Below are 24,902 nucleotides of genomic sequence, written 5' to 3'. Positions count from 1 at the left end.
TACCATCCAGTATTTACTCCAAATCGTGGGTATTTTTTTCATTTTGGAGAAATCCAAAATCATCATCAAAATAGTTGTATATCATGAAACAATATTCGAGTAATGTGTGTAAAAGTGTGACATGTTTATATTAAACAGGTATAAGTATAGTTAGGAGTAAATTATCACGTTTTGGTAAAGTTCTTCTGTGCTTTTTTCCAAAACGATATACATATTTTGTAAAAAAAAAATTAAATATAGATTATGTTTACAAAAAATGTATCTATGGCGTATAATTACTATGATTTTTTTTTAAATTTCACAATATGACCACAAATCCTTGTGAATTGAATGTTTAATTATAGCAACACTAATGGTTCTGTCAAAAGCAATCGTCGGAGGCAAAAATACGCGAATAGAGAATAACCTTATTTTTGTTATTAATGACATAAAATTTATTAAATGAAACGGTTTATCAATTAAAATTGACTTTTGAATTAGTGATAATAATAAATATTGAGCTTAATCGATAATAATATGTTTCAAATGTATAGAAATGATATTTGTATACCCACTAGTTGACTGTGTTATGTTAGGTAACAATTTATAAATTAGAATATTAGACCTTCGTGTTTCAGATAAACATTTGTGTTGTGGCTAAGGTTGTGTCTAGATTATTTATAGACATTTCGCCGATTTTAAAACGTAAGTTGCTATGGCCAATATACTTAGTTTTATTGTGAACCTTTTCCAGCATTTGAATAATCCTGACAAGAACTTAGAAAACATCAAGGCACTTGCTTGTAGTTATAATTTGTTTGAATTCTTACCTTATTTCTGGACATGAATAATCTATATTAAACATATATAAATAGTTTCCATAACTGACTGTAAATAGCGTCCTATAAACCCTAGGCAGATATTATACAACAAATAAATACATCAGTGGCGCACAACCTCTTTAGGTCTCGGCCTCAGATTTCTGAATCTGTTTCATGATTGTTTTTAAATCAAATAGGCAAGTAGGTGATCAGCCTCCAGTGCCTGACACACGCCGTCGACTTTTTGGGTCTAAGACATGTCGGTTTCCTCACGATATTTTCCTTCACCGTTCGAGCAAATGTTAAATGCGCACATTGAAAGAAAGTCCTTTGGTGCACAGCCGGGGATCGAACCTACGACCTCAGGTATGAGAGTCGCACGCTGAAGCCACTAGGCCAACACTGCTCAGGCAGATATTGTATATCTATATATTATTTCTGGTTTTTCTCAACTCTCAAAACTGGGAATTCTGTTTATTGTTTTATTATATGGTTATTAAAAACATAACCATGCGATCAATTCTAGTCCAATTTAACCCTAAGAAGACACAAGTTTTCCCGCTAAAAAACACCCTTTGTGTTTCTTAAAGCCACAGCCAGCATCGGAATACTTGGCGTTGACATATCGAACGACAGACGTTCAGTTTCGCGGTCATTTGGAGGGAAAAGATAAATTAGCCTCCGAAAAGCTTGGTGTGCTCAGCAAGGCATGACAGTTTGCTTCGGGCCACCGTTTGCAACTGTATAAAACGCAAATTCGGCCCCACATGAAGTACTATTCTCTCCTCTGGGCTTCTTCCACTTGACCGTATTCAACGAAGAGCGGTTCAAGTCGTCGACGACCAATCCCTTTCCGAGCGGCTTGATCCTTTGGCGTTGCGTTAAGATGTGGGTTTACTCTGCATCTTTTTCCGCATTTACCATCCATGGTACTCTCCAGAGTTTTCAGAGAAGTTGTTCGGATTAATACCTGCTGAGTTTCATCATCGGACGTCGAGGCAGAATACGAAATTCCACCCGTATCACCTTGACGTCCGTCAACGTCGATGGACGTCTTCAAGTGTCCATGGGCAGCATTTTCACTCAACTTCCGGTGAGCCTCCTGCCCGTTAGCCCCGTTCTATAAAAAATATAATTATTGAAGTACAAAATGATGATGATGAATTAAGTACAAAATGAGTACTTATTAGTAAAAAAGTTCAAACAAGGTTTGTCGAACTTGTGTTGTTATATTATCAAAATGTGTATGCTTTAAAACTGAAAGTGAATTATGGTAATGCTAACAACAGGTGCTTGTTAAGAAGCTTATAACAGGCATTAATTTAACATTATGTAAAGTGGAAAGCTTCGTTTCTTATTGGGAGCACGTTATGCACCTTATATTTCAGAATATTTTAGTATTCGGAATTTTTATGAAGAACTAATATACTGGAATACAATATGTACAACGACCATGATAAAAGTATTAGACGATTTGTTGTTTTGTTGGTAAAGCAAATGAAATAATTGAGCATTTACCATTAGATTTATGGGAAGAGTACTCACTTTTATATTGTTGAAATTAAAACTTGAATTGTGCAGAACGTCTCGCTAGGCTACCAACATGACTAGAGTAAGAGTAATTCACGCTCAGATTCAATATCTACACTTAGTGCTAAGTACGACGTACTACGAGGAAGTATTGGATTTCGATATACCTATATTTCGTCATAGCGATAAGTTTCAATCATGAATCTTACCATTACTTAACCATACCATTACCCTTTAGACGTCCTAAACGAGGTCTTAAAGTTTATATTCAATACAGCCAATTGAAGTAGTCTAGAAATAATTTATATGGCACAAGAAAGTTCCCCCGACCAGTTAGTTATTTTATAATTTCATTGTTACCTTAGCTAACAATAACGTTATTTCAAAGAAATTTAATAAAAGATAATTAAAAACTTTATTTCTGTAAAACGTTTCTTTAAATTGCAGCTGCAGCTTTATCTTCGCGCTAGTTAAAACTTTATTTCTAAAGCAATATTGCAGTTTCTTTATCTTTGATAACTAAACTTATGAAACTCAAGATTAAAGCCATAATTGCGAAACTTCTTCGTCAAATTGCTGGTATGGCTACGAAATTACGGTATTGTGAGTCTTTCAGCGACTACGATATCATATTATAGATACTAAAATTTTCAAGGTTGCCGTAATTTGTGGGATTTTAAATGCCTGTTTTTTTTTTTTTTTTTTTTTATAAAACAGGGGGCAAATGGGCAGGAGGCTCACCTGATGTTAAGTGATACCGCCGCCCATGGACACTCTCAATGCCAGAGGGCTCGCGAGTGCGTTGCCGGCCTTTCAGGAATCGGTACGCTCTTTTCTTGAAGGACCCTAAGTCGAATTGGTTCGGAAATACCTCAATGGGCAGCTGGTTCCACAAAGTGGTGGTGCGCGGCAAAAACTGCCTTGAAAAACGCTCAGTTGTGGAACGGTGATACATATTTATTTCCGCTTTGTTTATTTATGTAATTACTATCCAAAAAATATTTGCTAAGCTTTGTTCTGTCTGTCTCTTAGTAAGTTTGTTGCTAAGTTTTTAGTTGTCTTTATTAATATAAAGTTTAAATACATTTTTGTGCAGCCTCCCGTTCCACAATTTTTTCTTTACTCTTGTAAATGGTACCATAAACTACAATTTACAAGTATTATAAACGTACAACAAAGTGTAAATAAATTAAAAAAGCGTAGCACAACTCTGAAATCAGAAAATCTGCAACTCCGGCGCACCAGTAGATTTTTTTCGTGAACATTCGTAGGGACACTAAAATGTCTTTGGTTAATATTTAGAGTCGAAACATGGATTGTAAAAAAAAACAATTACGTGTCAGGTATACAAAATTAAAGGATTCAAAAGAGTATGAACAATTATAACGCATGGATAACTTATTATTCAGAAATGCGTAGACTTTAGTTAATTTTTATTTATGTTTTGATATTTACAAAGAAATATGCTTCATATAACTAGAAGTAATTATACTATTAAAAAAAAATATAGATAAATTTACACATAGACATAGAATCATTTTTCTTATAGGAATTCACTCATCAGTCAGCACTCCAGTTTCATGACAAGTTTATTATTTAATTTTATTTATTTTCAGAAACACGAGGTAATAATGTATCTAAAGTTAAATTGTTCACAATTCATTTAGCAAGACAATTCTTAAGAACGACAAGTTTAAACTTAGTTTAGAAACAGAACAATGAACCGACAAGACTTAACGACAGTTCTCAAGAACTAACATTTTATCTTCATTTTATCTTTAGACTTAAAAACTAAGAAACTTTATTAACGGCCCAAGATTAATGATTGAAACTATAGCTACATCTAGTTCTTAAGGATTTAACTTGTGAAGAGAGAAGTATGACTTTTATTAATGGTTTCATGTAATGTAATGTTTTCACATTGGAAACAAGAATTGACAGAAAAAGATGATTGGTTCTTCCTTTTATAAACCTTTTTTATGGCTCCCCTTTTTGTTGCTTAGAGGCAACAAAAGTTTGAGGCTGTCTAAGGAAAAGAATCGCTGTCTCTTTCTGTGTCGTAGCAAGTAAAAATCTCGTATCGTGGAGTTAGGGGTATGCCTCTTAAAACAGCATAGTATATTTATCTATATTTTAATCAATCCGGTGTCACTATTTACTGGCTGTATGATGCAGGTTGTATACAACATTTTTCTAATAACATATATTTCTCGCAATTAATTGTGTTTTATTTTAATTTACCCCACTAACATTACACCATAACACTACGCCTTGAACGCCATCTTATGTTGCAATTATAGGAAATAGCAACAGTAATTTATGAATTTAATTTGTTTTAGGTTACATAATGCGGTACAGCAAGCGAAGATCGTCACAAACAACTAGGACATCACGCCATTCCGATAAGAAGACGTACACTATTCGTAAGTTAAACAAAATAACTGATCATTTTCAACTATTTATTGAGCAGTGTTGGCCTAGTGGCTTCAGCGTGCGACTCTCATACCTGAGGTCGTAGGTTCGATCCCCGGTTGTGCACCAATGGACTTTCTTTCTATGTGCGCATTTAACAATTGCTCCAACGGTGACGGAAAACATCGTGAGGAAACCGACATGTCTTAAACCCAAAAAGTCGAGGGCGTGTGCCAGGCACTGGAGGCTGATCACCTACTTGCTTATTAAATTTAAAAATTATCATGAAACAGATTCAGAAATCTGAGGCCAAGACTTAAAGAGGTTGTAGCGCCACTGATAAATAATAATTTCAACTATTAGGCACGAGATAATGCATATAGATTATACATCTTTATATTATGAAGCGAAATACTATTCGATTTCATAATTCAACATCATCGTACTACCATGAGCTCTTATTGCGAGTCTATTGACAACCTATAACTGAACTGCATCGCTTATTCATATCATAACGTTGAATAAACCAGCTAGTTTGTGTTTTCACGACCTCAGCGGTAATCAGATTTCGTTCAATGAATTTGAAAATTCGTACCATGACCTCGCGACGGAACCTACTTGGACTGTTTAGCCGTTCTATTATGTCTGAATAAGCGATTCTAAAAAAAATGTTGTTAAACTTTTACTTTAAAGGATAACGTTAAATAAAGTTTAAATCTTTTATAGTTTTTAATTTTATGGTTGTTTGTATTATCACTGTTTATTGTATTTCGCTGGTCGTGTCCACAAGTTATAGGGATAGGCTTTTTATATTTTTGAATGTATGTCAATTTATATAATTGGGTTTGTCTTAATTTTGTGGTCCAAATAAAAAAGAAAAAAAAGCGATATTTTTATGAAACTAGTTTAGTAAGATTTATAAGATATACTATGTTTAATAAATGTAAAATAATTTGTCATAATTTTTTTACATGAATTTCGCGTTTACCGTTTTCAGACAGACATATTTTCTATCAACAATAGAAATTGTTATTTATTATAACGATCACAAACAAAGTAAAAGCACATTGATTATGGAAACTCGAAGGGCCGGAGTTCAATTGACAAAGTTTGTAATACGGGAGAGCTTTGTAGCTAACAAACAGCATTAGTTTTAAGTGTCTAACTTCGATTTCAACTAAATTGAGTACCGACGCGGGATTACTAAAGTTTGATTAACTCGTGAGTTGCGATAAGTTATGCAAAAATTATACTTAATAAGTAGTAGTTGAAGTAGTTTGTTAAACCCTTCTTTTATTATGTGATATGGTTCATTTTTGACAGCTTGTTGTGATTTCTGTATTTATTGTAATAAATACAGAATAATGTATAATGTCTTGAAATATTGCATCTATAAATGACGGATTAAAGAAGAAATTTAAAGCTTTTGACACTATTGTTAAGAAACTATATACAGAGTAGATTAATAAACAAATTATGATATAACAAAGCTTAACTACTTTAGATTTTTTAAAGTTAACCTCGAAATCATGTTAAAACTAAAAGTGCTTCCCATAGCAATTTTTATAATTTTCCAATAAAAAAAAGCACACGCTGTTAATTGAATTTGATATCGTCAATTTTGTAGTATAAAATTTAAATAGTAAATACAAAATTAAACGGAATGTTGATTTTATCATTGCACATTTATACAATTTTAATACCCTTCATTAAAGGAATTGTATCCTTTAATAAACGTTCAACATTCATTTCATTTACGTTTTAATTTAAAATTGGCGAGATTCCCTATTTTTAACCGGTTACATTTGGACTGAAGCCAAATGGTTAACGCCTGAAGAAATTGCAAAGCAAATATGTGCTTTACGTACTATTTAAAACAGGTAAACAATATGATAGGTCGTAGTAATAATTAAATGTGATACCGCAATGATTCATATTATTCCTGCCATTAGTTTTGATATAGAAACGTTTTGTTTTGCTTTTTCGATACATCACAAAATGTAAGTAGAAAAACAAAGAATTATATATAACCTTTATTATGTCAAAAAAATTAACTATGTTTGTTTTAATTACGTCTCGAGTTGAGTGTGGAGCATAGACCAAAGACGCCCCGCGGGAGGCTTCGTTCATTTCACTTTGGATCACCACTGTTAGGACCCACTCACATTTGTACTTAAAAGTGCTTTTTAGTGCCTCCTCTTAAGATTATTTTTTTAAATCTATTGTTGTTGGCCTCGAAAACCAACCACCAACTTAGTTACTTAGTTTTTTGAGTAGGTACGGCAGATGGTTTGTCTAATGGTTTTTTTCATTATATAATATTGTGAGGAAGTAATATATTATTTATTTCTGAAAGTGATATTTTAAAGCTTCGCTTAGTCTATGATTTCTTTCAACTGTTCTGATATTTCAAATATATTTAAACAAAGACGTGAGATAATAAATTGATGGAAACATTGGAGCCCTAACCGATACATGGGGTATTCAAAAAAAAAAACCACCATCGCTAAATTCTTTGAGGGAAAAAAGATTATTTAATTTACGTTTTAAATGTGACGAAAACCTCCAGCAATATTATACATAAATAGTACTAAATTTGATAATAAAACAATTTTTTACCGGATTGAAGTTATGTATTTACAATTTTTCATAATTTTAAATTTAACCGACGTTTCGCGTGCTTTACAGCGTGCGTGGTCACGGTGACTAATGATTGATAACTTCAATCCGGTAAAAAATTGTTTTATTATCAAATGTGTGAAAGTTATGTCAATAAAAGACAATACTAAGTACTAAATCTATTTCTTATCATTTTGAATGTCCCTCACGTAACTGGAACTGTGTTAATTTATCAGACACTTTCATCGCCCCTGGTTAGATACTGTATTCCCATTTGAAGAAAGTTTTAATAAGGGTCTGAAACCCTCATCTTAGGGGATAATTTTATTAATCTAGCTGACCTTTGAATACACACTGTGCTATTTATTTTCAATGCGAGCAAATATATTGACACAAACGCAATGCGGGAAATAAAAATGTTTCAACTTGTAACTTTTACTTTACGATTATCATTCATTGGAAAAACTTAACGTACTTTATTTGCTAAAAGGTATTTTCAGGCGTTTTTCCGGGAATCAGGGTTTCGAAGTACCAGGAAATCATAACCGTAACGAAGGTCAAACGAATACCAACGAATATGTAGTTCAAAGTGCATATATAACCTCGTTTTCAGTAAAATAATATCGAACATATTCCATATGGAACAATTCCAAGTTTTATAAAATGTGGGGCAATATTCAATTGACCCATAGCAGTTTATTTGACTTTATATTTGGACACATAACCTAATATTGTTAAAATATTAAAGTATATAATCTACACGATTTAAATTTACTTTGAGCTTATTGTAAGATATGTGCAGATATAAACTTATCTAACTAGTTCGGTAGATACGACAAATTTTTCTCAGAATTACTATTATTCTGCTTTCTGCTCCTATACTATTTTGGCTTCGATTCTTAATATTTAATTGCTACAAAATTATTTTGATTTAATATACTAACTTATATACTACTTTAATTTACTAATAAATTAAAGTAGAAATCAAAGTCAAAATCATTTATTCATATAGGTAACGCAATATACACTAATTTTACATTTTCTGCCAGTTCTCAAATTAAGGGCGTAGAACGGAAGAACTGGCAATAAACTCTCCGCAACTCTTTTTAATCGCCAAGTTTTTCGCCAAATATATACAATTCAATACCCTTTTACCTTAATCCCTCAGTCCTGCAAAATTTAATGCAAAAAAAATCAGTCGTGATGCGGAACAGAAAAACGGTTAAACAATGAAATGATACAGTTTGTGACCTCGATTCACACCGGGCCTAAGGAATCCTAGAAGCAGGCGAATGCAGTCTGTTCTCTTAAGTCTTTTCCTTGTTTTAGATTGCAGGTAATCAGCTGTTCTCATTTTTCACAGGCAGCAATTTACTGACACTTATGTAGCCCTACCTGCGGCTCTAGGCGGGTAATAAGCCCAGTAATTGCACTAGTGAGAGGCGTTGAAAACTAGGCTACAGTTAACATCGCCACCCTTGCCGCAAATGGTTTTTACGCTATTTCGAGTTGGTCGGTTGTTTCGAGGTTCATTAGTGCTCTTGGTTGAAATTACTTATAAATCTTTCATATTTCTGTTAACCTGGTAGATTCGACTATTAATTTCTAAACTGCTATAGATATAAATAAAATCATAGCCTTAAATCCCACATAATTATAATTAATTTATTCTATTTGTAAATTGTTAACTTACACTTTAAAACAACACATGTGTACCAAAGTAAAATAGTTAGCGTTTCGTTATTGGTTAAGAAAAAACCGTGACACAATACAAATCCCCACCAAACGAAAGCAGCTGAAACACAGTATATATACTCGTATGTATTTATCTATATCTATTATGTATTATATTGAATGTAAATATAAAACAATGTTATTAAGACATTGTTGGCGTAGTGGCTTCAGCGTGCGACTCTCATACCTGAGGTCTTACGTTCGATCCCCGGCTGTGCACCAATGGACTTTGTTTATATGTGCGCATTTAACATTAGCTCGAACGGTGAATGATAACATCGTGAGGAAACCGACATGTCTTAGTCCCAAAAAGTCGACGGCGTGTGTCAGGCACTGGAGGCTGATCACCTACTTGCCTATTAGATTTAAAAATGATCATGAAACAGATTCAGAAAACTGAGTGCAAGACCTAAAAAAGGCTGTAGCGCCACTGCTTTATTTGTAAAAATTGTTATCCTTAAACACTAGTGAATTAAAAATCTATTAATTGTTTGTGAAACATTTTTGTTACAACATACAGATTAATGATTACTACCGCCTCCTGTTTAACTATACATATAGTACGCCAGCAGAAACAACGTGACGAAGAATTTGTGTGACATTTACCCAAAAAAACAAATATTTATTTACTTGTGAGCAATAACAGCAATCTAATAGTACGCGAATTATTCCGCGCGTCCTATCAAGTAGTTTAAGAAGTTGTAGTAAATCGCGGGAATCAAAAAAATCGATTTATAATGATAGAAAGTAACTCGATATAATTTATTATATCGTACAAGCAGAAGTTATCGGCATAAAAGTCAGGATAGTTGTAAAAAGCAACATCAATCTCCAAAACCCATGTCGAAGCGGAAAATTTATTGAAACAGCTTTTTATATAAAAATCTTTGATTTTCCGCTGAAAAGATTAATGCTTATTTTTTCAGGTTTTCAAGGAATAAAGCGTTTCCGCAAAATATTTTATAAAGCTACTTTTCATGAATATTTTTTCGCGTATTGAACGCAGTGAACAAGAAATAAAGGCTTGTTAGGTGTCCTTTACTAACATTTTTTTATTTAATATTAATTAATGGAAATTTTATTTAATTATATTATTGTTATGGCTGTTTTTAAATACGTTTATGCAATATGGTAGGGGAGCCCAAGAGGGGATTTCGGGATTTACTAAAGCGCGGCAGATTAATATATAGGGAGATACCTTGTACCCGGTTAAGTACCTCCACAAAATATGAGGCCCATATATAAGGCCGCCCGTGAAGGAGACAGGATCAGATTAGTAAAAAAAAATTGACCATCAGAAATTCCCGAGCGCGTCAGATTAAGGTAGGGTGAAATAATTACATCCTAAAAAGTGTATATTCTGACAATTTGAGAGTGACAGAAAAAAAGGGGAGGGCAACAAAGTTGTAAAAAAAAAACGTCATCTCGATATTCTCGAGCGTAGCTAATTTTTTTTACTTTGAAGGAAATAATTCAAGAATAATGAAAAATAATAAAAAAAATAATCAGATTAACATACGTACATTATTAAAAATACGTAGGGCATTGATGCTATCAATATCTGACGCGCTCGAGGATGTCCATGCAACAGTTTTTTTTTACATATTTAACAATCTATAGCCGCTTCCCCCACCGATGAAAAGGTATATATCATATAACATTTTTTTCTTCTTATTATCTAAGCTTTGCATCCCAATAGGTCTCTACGACGCTCGAGTAAATCCCCATTTAGCATCGTGGGCTCCCCTACCAATAGAAATGTAAATAAAAAACTATTTGTACCAATAGATTCTCCAATTTCAAATACATTTTTTTTTCGCTTAAATTGTTTTTATATACAAAAAACGCTTTTCTCCTTTCTCCTAATAATATTGGTAGAGACAAATTTAAACGTAATTTATAATAATTTATTATTATTTGCAGTCATGAAATTTTTGTCTGGAAAATATAATTCAAATCTATTATTTCCATTGCATGAATGGTCTTGAATAACGAGCGATTGAGTGGTCGGGGAAATAGGTTAAGAATTCAATTCAATGCGAGAAATAAGGTTGTCGGTTTAGGCATTTTTTATTTCCACGAATAGAAAATAGTCCTTAGAAACGAGAGTTTCAGTTTTACTTTTGGCATTTTGATATGAAAACAAATAATATTCCAGCGATTCTTTCTAAAATTTTGTTGTGGGCATTTAGTACCTTCTATTATTTCAGTGATAACGTTGTTTGCACGGATCCTTTATTTTGTAAGTCCACAAAACCTTTTTCCTGTTGTCCTTTATTGAATACAGCCAACGTTTTGCCTGAAAATAAAACTTCTGTTTGTAGAGTGTAACAATATATCGAATAGGGATATTATATCCGCTGTTATCTAGTGATTTGAAAGAAGTAATTGATTTGAGCCATGTCTAATGAAATATAAGAATACTAAATAAAGTGTCATTCATAGTTATTGTTTTAATATATTTCATTATCGTAATTACCTAGCAGAACCACTTATATATAATAATATACACTTATTATTTATTTCTCGACCCTGGAATCATATTTTTTGTCTTAAAAGTTTATGGCGCTGTTGTGTGTACCCGCTAGGGTAATAATTTGCTGCCGGTAAGCTCGTGCGTTTTGCAAAACATTAAGTAACGTAAGTAACGTAAGTAACGTAACGTAAGTATTATACTTGTGTCAATAAATCTTGTTGACCTTTCGTAGGTCATTCCCAAAAAAACTCTTCTTCTAATGCCTATTTTAACTGTTAATATATCAAAATAAAGCTTACTTCATCAATAGAACTACGGATGATGATGATGAAATTAAAATCTCATGTTCCATAGAACATAATGTTTTCTTTAAACACAAACACACCTGCATGGGGCGCATTTGTCATTTCCTTCCTTCACATACCTCGTAGTGTGTCCAAGTTAACTCGTACGAACCCTTTAATGTGAAAAAAAATCCTTTAATAATAAATAAAGTAGTAGGTGTTCTTCATAGGTACGCAAGGCAATTAATTTTGTGTACAAATAATACCTAAGCCACTAGGCCTAAACAATACGATCTACTAATCACAACCCCAGAGGTTGTGCATTCAAATCCCGGTAATATGCCAAATGGATTTTTCGTGTAAACAGGTCTTTAACCCCAAATTCGATGACAAGTTTGGCTGTACTTGTCCATTAAATAAACAAAATCACCAAAAAAACAGAATACAAAACCCATTTAGGGTGTGGCGCCATTGGATTTCTTATTATTATAAAATACATAGTTCTATAATATGTTCGCATTTTGTTCATATTTTATATTACTCATGTTTTTTTTAAAATCTGACTTCCAATATCAACATCGCAGTAATAAAAAAATCCAAACATAACTATCAAAACTAGCATATTTGCTAAATTGTGTCAGTATATGGTTTGAATATAAATTATTGAAAAACTGTCCTATAAAAGAGCCTTTTTCTATTAACAGAGGAAAAAGGCTTTTTGCATCAGTTAAGTAGTAATAATAGTAAATTTTGTCAGTAGTAATTAACCATATTTTCCATTCAAGTAAATAAAATATGCTTTAAAACGCCCCTTTTACTCTCCTAATGTATTTTTAATGAGGTAGATAAATCATCGTAATATCGTTTTAATGTAATTTACGTAACAATTTTATACTTTATGGTAGGTATAATTTATGTAAGAACTTTTATTTATATATTTTTATAAGTGTTTTCTAATTTGATATTGTAAATAAATTTATATTGAAATGATTACTAATATCATATCGAACAAATACAAACAAAACATATTCTTATTGATATTGTTTAAAACGCAATAACAAATATATACGGCATTGTTTATAGAAATGACGATGAAAATGTATCGGTAATAGGCATTAACTAAATATTCTTAGCTTTAGTAGAAGTTATATTATAAATACATCAATCATCACTTTTCTGGACAGAACTATAGCAGCGCACTTTATGGCATATTAACCATTTTAACATAATATGTATGGCAACACCGCGCTGGAGATGTTTTGTGATTTTACGCCATTGATACGTTTTATCAATTAAAGTATGGTCTATGGTTGTTATTAATTTAATTCAATGGCGAAATGTTTTATTTTCCTGGACTTTTACCCATAACCATCTTATTTTTTATGTAAACAATGAAGTCGCTATATATTCTAGAACTTTAATAATGTATGAAAAATGATATTGTTCAGAAGTGTCCTGAGAGATGACACGACAGTGTCTAGCGCAAACCATTAAGATATTATTAATTATATTTTTTTACGATATTTCCCAACAAATCCATACACCTTTTTGCGGATCTTATTTTATCCGTGTTGAGTGAGTTCAAGGGTCTGTATTTCACTTTTGGAGGTTCTTAAGTGTACTCAGGGCACCTGCATCTTGACATCTCTTAACGAGTCTTGCTCGCCTGTTAGTCACCGCTTCTGAACAATATTTTTTATTTTTGTTTTAAAATTCTACGCTATATAGCCATATCTATAATATCATATAGAGGAAATATTTATTCCTATAGTAGGATCTCTTTCAAAGGCTGGTGATCATTATGGCTACTTTATTTTTTGATACTGAGACTTGGTGCTTTGACCAAATATACCGGAGATTATTAAGCAAGCATCTGCCTTGTTTCGCTTGTCACTTTGCCTTACTTGAAGCAGCTCACATTTTTTGATATTACGTCAGACTAATAAAAATAGACATAAGTATGAATTTTTTACATATAAAATCAAATTTCACTGAAACGATATTTATAATGGTAGGGGAGCCCAAGAGGGGATTTCGGGATTTACTAAAGCGCGGCAGATTAATATATAGGGGGATACCTTGTACCCGGTTAAGTACCTCCACAAAATATGAGGCCCATATATAAGGTCGCACGTGAAGGAGACAGGATCAGTTTAGTAAAAAAAAATTGACCATCAGAAATTCCCGAGCGCGTCAGATTAAGGTAGGGTGAGTTAATTACATCCTAAAAAGTGTATATTCCACTAATCTGACAATTTGAGAGTGACGGAAAAAAAGGGGAGGGCAACAAAGTTGTAAAAAAAAAACGTCATCTCGACATTCTCGAGCGTAGCTAATTTTTTTTTTATTTTGAAGGAAATAATTCAAGAATAATGAAAAATATATAATCTGACGATTTCCGCAAGCCGAAATAACAAAAATTCGTCGATAAAGTTAAATGCGTGCAGCTGCGTGATGCCTACATTTCCTTAAACCAATCGGAATCTACTAAACGGAGTTCTAAATATTTCCCTCAAAATTACATTTCCTGTGAATTTGAACCGATTCGGACCGATAGATTTTGAGAAATTTTGAAAAATCTTAAAAAAATAAGAAATATTTTTTTTTAAAGTGGTTTCTTTATCGATCAATTTCAAAAACTAATCCGCCTTTGAGCTTGAAAAACCACGTCGATCGCCACCAAGCTGGTCAAAAGCGGTTGATTCGTTCGAGAGATATCGTACACGAAAGAAACCCGAAAAAGTGTTTTTTCGGGATTACTCCGAAATTTGTGGTTCGATCAATTAAAATTGCAAAATGACTTATGAGGATGATAAAACTGCGTCGAATGCCGCCAACCGCGTGAAAATTGCTTGATCCATTCAAAAGTTATTGCGGTTTGAAAATTCCAAAAATAGTGTTCTATGAAACTTCTATCAGACTTTCGAGCTTGGAGAGCTCAAATGCATAGAAATGTTATTTCTTTGAACTCAGCGAGCTCAAAATATTAATTTTAAGCGCCCAGGAATGGAATTAGCGGGAAGTTGCAGGGATGGCCCTTTAGGTGAACCGTTTTTCTATTTTTTTTTTGTCAGATCAGGCGAATCCCTCTAGATAATCGTCAGATTATGAGACAGTACGTTTAGAACATAAAGATGAACCACATATATCTTAATCTGACGCGCTTGAGTATTTCAAAATTGCGATTTTTTTTTGCAAATTAAGAAAATGGCTGTGGGTTTGCGTCCCATCGAAATCGTCAGATTAGTGAATGAGAGCTTTTTTTTGGTGCACTTAACACTCCCTTAGAAAATCTGACGCGCTCGATAAAAAATTTTTTTTTTTAATTTTCAACCCTTAAATACAACCACCCGCATCATGCAAACGATCAGATTAACATACGTACATTATTAAAAATACGTAGGGCATAGATGCTATCAATATCTGACGCGCTCGAGGATGTCCATGCAACAGTTTTTTTTTACATATTTAACTATCTATAGCCGCTTCCCCCACCGATGAAAAGGAATTTATCATATAACATTTTTTTCTTCTTTTTATCTAAGCTTTGCATCCCAATAGGTCTCTACGACGCTCGAGTAAATCCCCATTTAGCATCGTGGGCTCCCCTACCATAACGCCAAATTCTCCCTGGTAAACTGAGTAGGTATATCCAAAAAAAACTAATAAATGACCAGCCATATAATATATATAAACTTAATATGTTTTAAAAAAGTAAATAAAGTCCTTATCTATAAAGTTTATAATATCTATGAAGGTTATTAATTGAATTTGAATTCTTCATTTAATTGATAATTTATCTTTTTGTAATCATCATCTATGCCATATATAAAAGCCGAGAAAAAGTGAGAGCCACGAATATCTGGGAAAAGCAGCTCATAGACAATATTGCCATTTTATTTTACAATCGTATCAAATGTTTTCCAAGTATACTTTAGGAATTTTTAGATGAATTTATAGTGTTCTGGAACGCGCCCAAGTTATTCCACAAATTCATGTATGGAACTGCGACCGTGCATTTTTCCTCAGCGATTTTGGAATTACGCAACACTTTAAAGCCTTGTATCGAAACTTGGTTTCGAATGAAAAGCTTTCAAATAGCCACTAAAACTGAGTTTAAGAAATTAAAAGTTTTGAGTTAAATATTTTTTTTCAAAAACTCAAAATTCATATTGGTAACCAAGTACACTTATGAACGTCAACAGAAAATATGTTAAATAGATTCTAAATTTACATTTACTACCATTTCGCGAGTCAAAGGCGTAGACCGAGCAAGTAGTAGTATAAGTATTGGATGTAAGAATAGGGTTATGTTGAGAACAATATACAGCTATACTAGCAGTGTTTAATTCTAAATATGATTGTATAACTACAATATTATATGTTAGTCTATTCGGAAACCGCACTTTGTCAGCCATACACATAAAGCCAAAACATCATATAATGAATTGCCCGTAGAATATACACTATTATTATAAGTTTAAATTGCTCTCTAAAATTATTCAAGTTACAATTTGTTGAACATGCAATTTCCATTACATTGAATATTCATGTTTGGCAAACTCTAAAATTTTCCACATAAAATAAGTTGGTTTATATATAAACATCTCTGTGCATTAATTATATTTTAGTTCTGTTCATATAATTTAGCTAGCGCGATTAAACGCGTTCCTCTAAAAATAAATTCATTTACTCCTCCCATTCTGATATTTTTGGCTTTCGTGATCAACATTCTTAATCAAATGTAAAGGATGTTTAATAATGTACCCTGCGAAGTTACTTATTTTTCAAAACTAATTGTACAAAGGTAGATCATACAAGACGAAGAAAACTTACGTGTGGATTAACAATAATCGAATAAAATTGTTAAAGACAACGCACACTTTTGTCAAATAGACTTGACAATTTGAATTTGATTAGTGCGTTTCCTGCGCTTAGGTATAAACCATGCAAAAGCAAAGACAACGTAGGCGTCATCGACTTACATAAAACATTTTCATCTATAATTTCGTGTTTTTCAAAGACAAATGCGATAAAGTGACTTAAAATTGACAGTAGCTCACTAAAATGTGAATCGTTTTCGATGATTAAAAATATAACAGTGGCACTACAACCTCTTTAAATGTCAAACTAATAGACAAGTGATCAGCCTCCTGTTTCCTCAAGTTCCCTCACGATGTTTTCCTTCACCGTTCGAGTGAATGTTAAATAACATAGAAAGAAAATCCATTGGTGCACAGCCGGGGATCGAAACTACGACCTCATGGAAGAGAGTCGCACGCTGAAGCCACTAGGCCAACACTCAACGATATGATCAAAACAAGTATTAATACACGACCATAATTCTAAATTTTTCGTAATGAACCTTATTTTTCTTTACGAAACTAGGTTAATCCAAAAAATATTACCGTAAGATGAGACAGATTTCTCATTTTGGCTAGCAAGGGCCCCAATATTAATCCCAAGTGACGCTCCCAAAAGCCTATCAAACTGACGGAACTACAAAGAAAAATATGAAACATCTCATTTCATTCAGATACCATACTTGATGTTGATGAATAGGATATTGTGTTATTATTAACTTACTCATACAAATGTTATTAAATAATAACTGAAATAATTTAATTAAATAACAGAAATTCGTTAGTTGCTATCACTACTTGCTTAAATAATACTTGTTTGATATTAACATTTGTTTTTAGTCTATCCGAGTAGAGTCGAAATTGAATTTTTTTTAAACAAATGAAAAAAAAAATAGTGTAGAGTGAGTTTTGTTGGGTTTTTTAAATTTCTTGTGCTTTTATATTCTCGGGAAAACTTAGCAGGGAAAGTCTTAAAGTAATTGAAAGAACCAAGTACGTGCCTTTGAGGCGTGATGGAAACACTTCAGGCTTCAGTTTTGGAGGTTACGCCGTGTAGGATGGCCGTTTCGCACGCAAACTTTGCCGCCAAATTCACGTAGGCTTGCATTTTTACTCTGCGGTGCGTTTCTATGGATTTCACCATCCGCTATTCACAAAATGTATTTATTCGTTAGAGAAAGACGTTTTTTTCTAAGGTTTTCTCTGTAATAATAAGATCCTTTTAGTGTTTTTTTTGGTAATTCGTTCAGTGTCCATGTGCGGAATTATGTGATTTCAGAAATGAATAGATTAGATAATATAAAGGATGACAAAAAAAATAAAGGAAACTGTAATAATCAAAATAAAATTTTAGGTAAGTTAAAAAACAAAAGTGTTTATTTTACTACTCAATGATACTATTCAATAACAACACATATTGTGTTGTTATTGAATAGTATCATGTCATGGTTAAATAGTTTTTTACTTAAATAATTATTATCATTGTATAACATAATAATTTATAGAATTTAAACTATATAAAACATCTGTAATATATTAAAATACATACATTATAATGTATAAACTTTTACAAAACGTATTAGAATTAATATTAAATTACGTTGAAAGGAATTCTAATATCTTCTCTTGACGTCTTCAAAGGAAATCCTCTCAAAGCATCCCTCTTCATTCACTTACTCATTTTCTGTATCACATACTAATTACTTTATAAAATTTAAATTTATTATCTAATATTACACATGTATTTTCTTTTATTATATTTAATTCAATTTAGGAACCAGCTGCTAAAATTTCACCATAAAATCGTTCAATACGTTCAAATTTATAAAATATCAGTAAATTTTTAAGCGAAATATTTCAGTAAATTAATAAAAATTTCATAATATCTAATAACCTTAAATGTTAACTGATGTCTGACGTTCACTAATAAAACCATAGACAAAGTTGGACTACTATCATATAATTGAATCGACTGAGCGTTCGACAACTCTACGTCCGTTTGGCTACCAAAATTATTGTTATCGATATCGCTAACTAACCATAAGCGTTTCAATAGAATATATATGGAGGGTATGCGACTTGTCTGGAGGGAGCTCCTTATACTTAAATATATGAACTAATTATAAATACCAATCACCGTAAAGCGAAATGCTTGCTAACAATACTATAATATTCATTCTTTGCAGAAGATATTACTGCTTTTACATAGTTAAGTAATCACAGTTCACATATTCCTTTGCTCTGCTGCTATCAAATTTTTAGTGGTTTGGGTATACAACCGGGAAATCAACTATAATGTATATTGTACACATCATAGACCCGAAACCCCTAATAAAATTGAAGAAACCTGTTCAAAAGTTTTTTGACTTTGTACAATATATTTATTTGGCTTATTACGCATATTCAGCTTGATGCCCGGTGGAAATCGTTTTTGATTCAGCTACTAGTTTAAAAGTTATCAATAAACTAGACGCAGAAATGCCTGCTCCGTGTGTACTAATTTTATCTGTGGTATTATTTACACTATTTAAATGACATGTCAAGTCTTATGACAGACTTTCAGGCATTAAATCTCCTCTCTTTGTGACAGGGAACTTTTATGCCTATCAATCATTTAAGAAACAATTGTTATACTTTTCTTAAGCCTTGTAACTTTATTCATTGTTATAATTATTTTTATTGTTGTCCCCTGTCTTGTATTATCTACTCGGCTTTCCTATCTGTTGTCATGTTTGTATGTATATATTCGTTTACAGTAAACCTATTGTAGGATGCATCCAAAAACTTTATATTTCATGTGTCTTCTTTCTGTTTCTGAAAGCTAAATAAACCTTGGAAGGAAATGCTTTAGCTTCTTCTTTTACGTACAGAATAACATCATACACTACACTTATTTGAAGTTTCGCCAAATCCAGTAAATAGTCCTGATATAGTGTTTTGTTTGTTTTACTCAAGATTGTATCGCAATAGTCTGAGAGTTCGCTTTATTTCTTAAATAAGGCTTATTACGCCCTAGATGGCGCAGACGCATCGCAAAAATAGAGATTGTAATTGTAGTGGGAAGCAAAATTATGGGTATATTTGAGTTTCTAGTCTGTTGACGAATGTGACAAATTAATAAATAATTTTTTTTTTAAATAATGTAGAATGAACGGATTTATTTTGTAATTTGTTTTGAATATAGAGTTAGATTTGCTCATGAGTCATTTTAACAACCTAGAGAATATATAAAGTTAGCATTGTATAGATTTTCATCCATTTTGAAATACTAAAGGTGCACACGCACTACAGTACTAGCCTTTGGATTGATTTAAAATGAGGATCGACTTTTTTGTGGTTCTGAACTGATTTTCATGAACTTCAATGGAATATCAAAATATTGCTTATATTATAAATTTGGTTTGAATTATAGATATAATATTATATTTTTCAAATGATTACTTTTATGGGTCTAAAGGTCACATAATAATATTTTAATATAAATAATTAAGCTATAAACATGAAACTCCAAATAGAATATTCGATTTAACCGACGCGGACGTTTGATAAATAATTCATTAACCTTAGTCAGCTAACTTAATTTAAATTAACCGGATTCCTATTCGGCGACTAAATTCGATATCATTACACACCTTACACACCTCACACCTTATTTAGTCACCTAATTTTTAATATTATTTTAGATAACTGATACCATTCGACCTTTTTTCGAAAATCTATAATATATCTATAATAGTGTTAACACAATTTGAAGGAAATATAGTGAAAACAATGTAATAATAACTCATTTTTATGATTCGAGAAACACCATCATTATTATCTTGTCTCACTTTATTTTTGGTGTGACACGAGCTATGTAACCTAATTATTTAAGTTACATATACAATATATATTTATGTTAATAATTAGAAGCGCAAACCAAATGTAAACAATCATCTTACACTTGTAGCCAATAAATTGTAATACGTCAGTTTTGATAGTAATTAATGAAGGCTTTAGCTAATCAAATATGTACTCATTAATTGTAAGCTAACATTCTCGTTTTAGAGGACAACTACACTTAGGTAACATAAGTGTCACTTAGATTTAAGAACCTTTCAATAAGTTAAGTTAGTTTATTGTTCGTCGCAGCTCCACTACCCCTAATTTTATGTTAGTTATAAGCTCATGTTTTAAACGATTACAGTGAGAGTTTCATTTATTTGAACATTCATCTAAAAACCGCCACCGAACTTAACTAACCAGATATTTTTCTAACTGAAGTCTAATTGAACATTTATAATCCGTCACTAAATAATTCACTGTCAAACGCATTATTCAAAATACATATTCATATGTATTAATAATAAGTTGCTAGACTTATTAGGATTACTTAATCACACTGTAAGATAAGTTTGAAAGTCATCTACAAGTATTATAAAAGTAGGTAATAAGCTTTAAAAAATCAGTGGCGCTACAACCATTTTAGGCCTTGGACTCAGATTTCTGTAACTGTTTCATGATCTTTGTCAACCTAAATCTAATTCCTGTGCCTGACACACGCCATCGGCTTTTTGGATTTAAGGCAAGCCGGTTTCCTCACGATGTTTTCCTTCACCGTTCGAGCGAATGTTAAAAATGCACTTAGAAATAAATTCAATTCTGTCAAAAAGTATCATGTACCTAGTAAAAAGATTTCCATAATACTTCTAATATGACTTTAATATTTTGCAGAGCTGGATTTGGATTACCTTGAACGTGGAGGGGGTGGAACTTTAGCGGTAGGGGGAAGCCCCAGCGTGGAGCCGAGCCCCGACAGCCTGGATCTGGTCAAAGTGGTTCTTCTTGGGGCACCTGCTGTGGGGAAGACTAGCATCATTCAGGTGAAAAGTTATTTTCTGTAAAATATATATAGTGAGATAATTTTATTCTACTCTTTATGGATTTTATATTAATGTGTGACTGCGATATCATGATAAACAACTGAGTACACAAATACGAATACAAATTATTTTCTTGCTTTAAACACATTGCATACACAGTTACCGTATCTTATTTGCACGAACAAACAGAACCTTTTGTGTTGTGTACAACAAAATACCTCAATTCCAAAGGGATTTCTTCCCTTTGTTCAGAAAATAAGCCTTTTGTATTATTTGGCTAACATGTATCGGAATAATCTGAATAAAAGTAAATAGTTACACTGTTTTATGATACTTTTTGTTTTGTAGAAAAATAATTTTAAAAAATGGAACACAGATGGAAAGCATTTTTTTTGAAAATGGAACAGAAATGAAATAGAACCTAAGCGGGATAATCTATGTAATGCTTCTTATTTGTTTAATCAGTTGCCTGGTAGGTAAAACATACTATTAAATACTGGTTTTAAATATAATATAATTGATAAACACATTCTATAATGTAAGATAAATTGTCGCCCTTAGAGTGTGTCCCTCGTAAATATCTTAAAGTTTTGGACAATAATAACTTTTACAGATTTAACACCTACAGATCTTCTAATTTACGACGTGTAATATATTTTTCGTGAATTAATTATCTAGTATCTAAAATCAGTACTACGATAAACGCAAACAAATATGCTTTTAAAACGATAAAATTTCATCAACTCACTAAATAATCTATTCAAGTTTTAGAAAATAGTTGGTATTAATGTTATCATGAGATAATTCAGTTAATATCCTGAAAGCTATCCATCTGATAACAATCTTTCAGCGACTTTCCCTTCAAATAACTCGGTCATTTGACACCTCAATTAACCTGATCAGTACACGGACAGAGGAGATGTGCTTAAATATACAAAACACACACGGAATTGATAACCTACTTCAGTTTTTTAGAATGTGGTTTTAAAAATATACCTTTATTTCTTAGCGCTATGCGAATGATATTAAATTTTGAAATTCTGCCGTAAATGTTAAACACAAAACAACATTATTTAATAGCATTCATTATTTATTCATTAGTGCCAACATCGCAACCTCATAATATCCAAATGGGCTTTTACGAAGCATTATCAACGTACGTGCTCTTAATATTTGCGATTAAACGAGCTTTGGATGAAGATAGCGCTTATTTCAAATACTAAAACGGTTACTCAAAAGAAATCATTACCGTTTTAATTAACTCGTGAATAAAGCGGCTAATGAGTGCAAACAACGCAAAATATAAAGCATTTTAACATAAAACAGATTCATTTTCTTCAATAGATTTAGCCTAAAGGCTACCATGTTCGTTAGTAGAGCACTCGACGCTTTGAACTGTCAAGTGTCCGAAACATTTTTAGCGGATCTCTCTAGCTGGTGCTGGGCACGTTTTATTTTCATAAAGCAACTCATTCAATATCTTATTCACAACATTCTAATTTGGTCGTAACATGACGTACATATAGGCTATATAGCATTCCTCAATAAATCAACTATGCGACACAAAAAGATCTTCTCAATTTTAACCAATAGTTCTTGCAAATGAACTCGTTTAAGCAAACAAATGAAAAAACAAAGTCTTACTTTTTAGATTAATATATATATATGTACTTACCCTCACTTTTACACCATCATACAACACAGCCAAATTAGGTATCTCTTAGTTAAATGTAATGAATAATTTTTATTGTTCGTTCCCTTTTGTAAATTTTTGAATCTTTTTGTAGGAAAATATTATGAATTCCATCTCTGGCTATATTTTTAGTGTAATTGTTTTTATTATATATAATTTTTGTTAGCTGTAGGAATACGAAATAAATAAATAATGTCCAAACTTCGCACGGGCAACCGTGACACCTAGAGAATCATTTTGATGGAAACCGCAAAACATCCACGTAGTTTTTGAGTTTATAGATACAGCGGAGGACTTGTTTGTATATAATATAAAAGATAGACATATGTCTACTGTCTACTGCATATGCAGTCATTGCCTATTTTATAGGTCGTCAAGCTCTACTACATTATTAAGGCAGCGTTTCTAAGAAACATTATCGTTCAACGGTATTCTCAGAATTACTTTGCAAATCCGACTACAACCAAAAAGTTTTTAAATTTTAACTTTTTCAGGTTAATAATTATTGCTAAACTACCCCATACACCCTCACCAGCTTTACCGCATTTATAATACTAATATAAATTGATATTAGTAACTAATTAATTAATACGTCTTTAGCTATTGTGTACTGACATTAACATTTGTTACAGCAATTCGTGTGGAGCGATTTCTCCGAAGAATATGTGCCAACTGACCGGAAACATACTTTTTATCCATCTGTAATAATAAACGAACATCTGTACGAGGTGAAAATAACAGACGTGCCAGTGATCCCCTATTTTCCCATTAATTCGTATTACGAATGGGCCCACTACCGATTTTACGGACTTCGAAATGCCACTGCCTATATACTTGTCTTCGATCTTTCCAATGTCGAAACCTTTCAATATATTAGAACGTTGAGAGATCAAATGGTTGAGAGCAGAGACATGAGGAACGTACCCGTTCTTGTGGTTGGCAATAAGCAGGATTTGTTATGCAGCGCCGCACCTACAGCTGCCAGTGGCTTGCAGCAGTTGGCAATGGCGGAGAGTGCGTGTGGTGATTCTCGTGAAAAGCGGAGGAACATAGTTAATCTTGTGCGTAAGCATTGGAAGTGTGGTTACGTTGAGTGTTCGGCAAAGTATAATTGGCGAGTCATCGCTGTGTTTAAGGAGTTGATGGAGATGATTGATGCGCTAGAGTGTACTGGTGGGGTCAGGAGTGCTGAACCTCCCCCTGAGTCATCAACAGGGCAAGCGAATGAGAATCGATGTGCGGTTGCTTAGCATCTTTCGGCGTTGAAACGATATGTGTTCAGGACACTTTCATTTTCATCAAACCATGAGTAGGTATATGTAAAAGGGGCCTGTAGTGTCTGATGCAGCAAGGTAACCAAATAACTTTATAGTGACTTCAACTACTGATTCAATAATTAAACTTAAACTTATATATTACTGGTTGTCTCATAATTTAAGTTTTTGTGTTTTGAGTAATACTTGTTGACTTATTCTATGATTTTTTTTAGCGCCAGACTGAATTTGTCTCTTCCTTCTTTTTTAAATTTTCTTTGCGTAACTAATTCTCTTAACATGGCAGGCGCTTTAGAAACCGATGCTCCATCATTGTTATTTTGTGAAAATTTATTAATAGCTGACGCATTTTCGTC

General features: G+C 32.5%; 1 protein-coding gene across 2 annotated transcripts; it reads left to right on the top strand.

Annotated features, from left to right (window-relative positions):
- Window positions 1–371: 371 nt before the first annotated feature.
- On the top strand, window positions 372–24,902 carry LOC125053911 (ras-like protein family member 10B). 2 transcript variants are annotated; one of them, XM_047655530.1, is made up of 4 exons: window positions 372–684; window positions 4,670–4,753; window positions 21,431–21,579; window positions 23,905–24,902. In XM_047655530.1, exons 2-4 carry the CDS (start codon window positions 4,678–4,680, stop codon window positions 24,520–24,522), a joined length of 843 nt encoding a protein of 280 aa, XP_047511486.1. In that variant the 5' UTR covers window positions 372–684; window positions 4,670–4,677; the 3' UTR covers window positions 24,523–24,902. The 2 variants fall into 2 exon arrangements, with proteins under 2 accessions (XP_047511486.1, XP_047511487.1); XM_047655531.1 differs by lacking the exons at window positions 372–684; window positions 4,670–4,753 and adding an exon at window positions 17,945–18,071.

The sequence above is a fragment of the Pieris napi genome, chromosome 11 (genome assembly GCF_905475465.1).
Source record: "Pieris napi chromosome 11, ilPieNapi1.2, whole genome shotgun sequence".
Lineage (NCBI taxonomy): Eukaryota > Metazoa > Arthropoda > Insecta > Lepidoptera > Pieridae > Pieris > Pieris napi.
This window is presented reverse-complemented; position numbering and strand designations above follow the sequence as displayed.

Excerpts from the sequence above, each read along its gene's own strand:
- LOC125053911 (XM_047655530.1), top strand. The coding sequence starts at position 4,678 with ATGCGGTACAGCAAGCGAAGATCGTCACAAACAACTAGGACATCACGC. Across the intron at positions 4,754-21,430 it reads TAAGAAGACGTACACTATTC|AGCTGGATTTGGATTACCTT; the intron begins GTAAGTTAAACA and ends AATATTTTGCAG. Across the intron at positions 21,580-23,904 it reads GGAAGACTAGCATCATTCAG|CAATTCGTGTGGAGCGATTT; the intron begins GTGAAAAGTTAT and ends CATTTGTTACAG.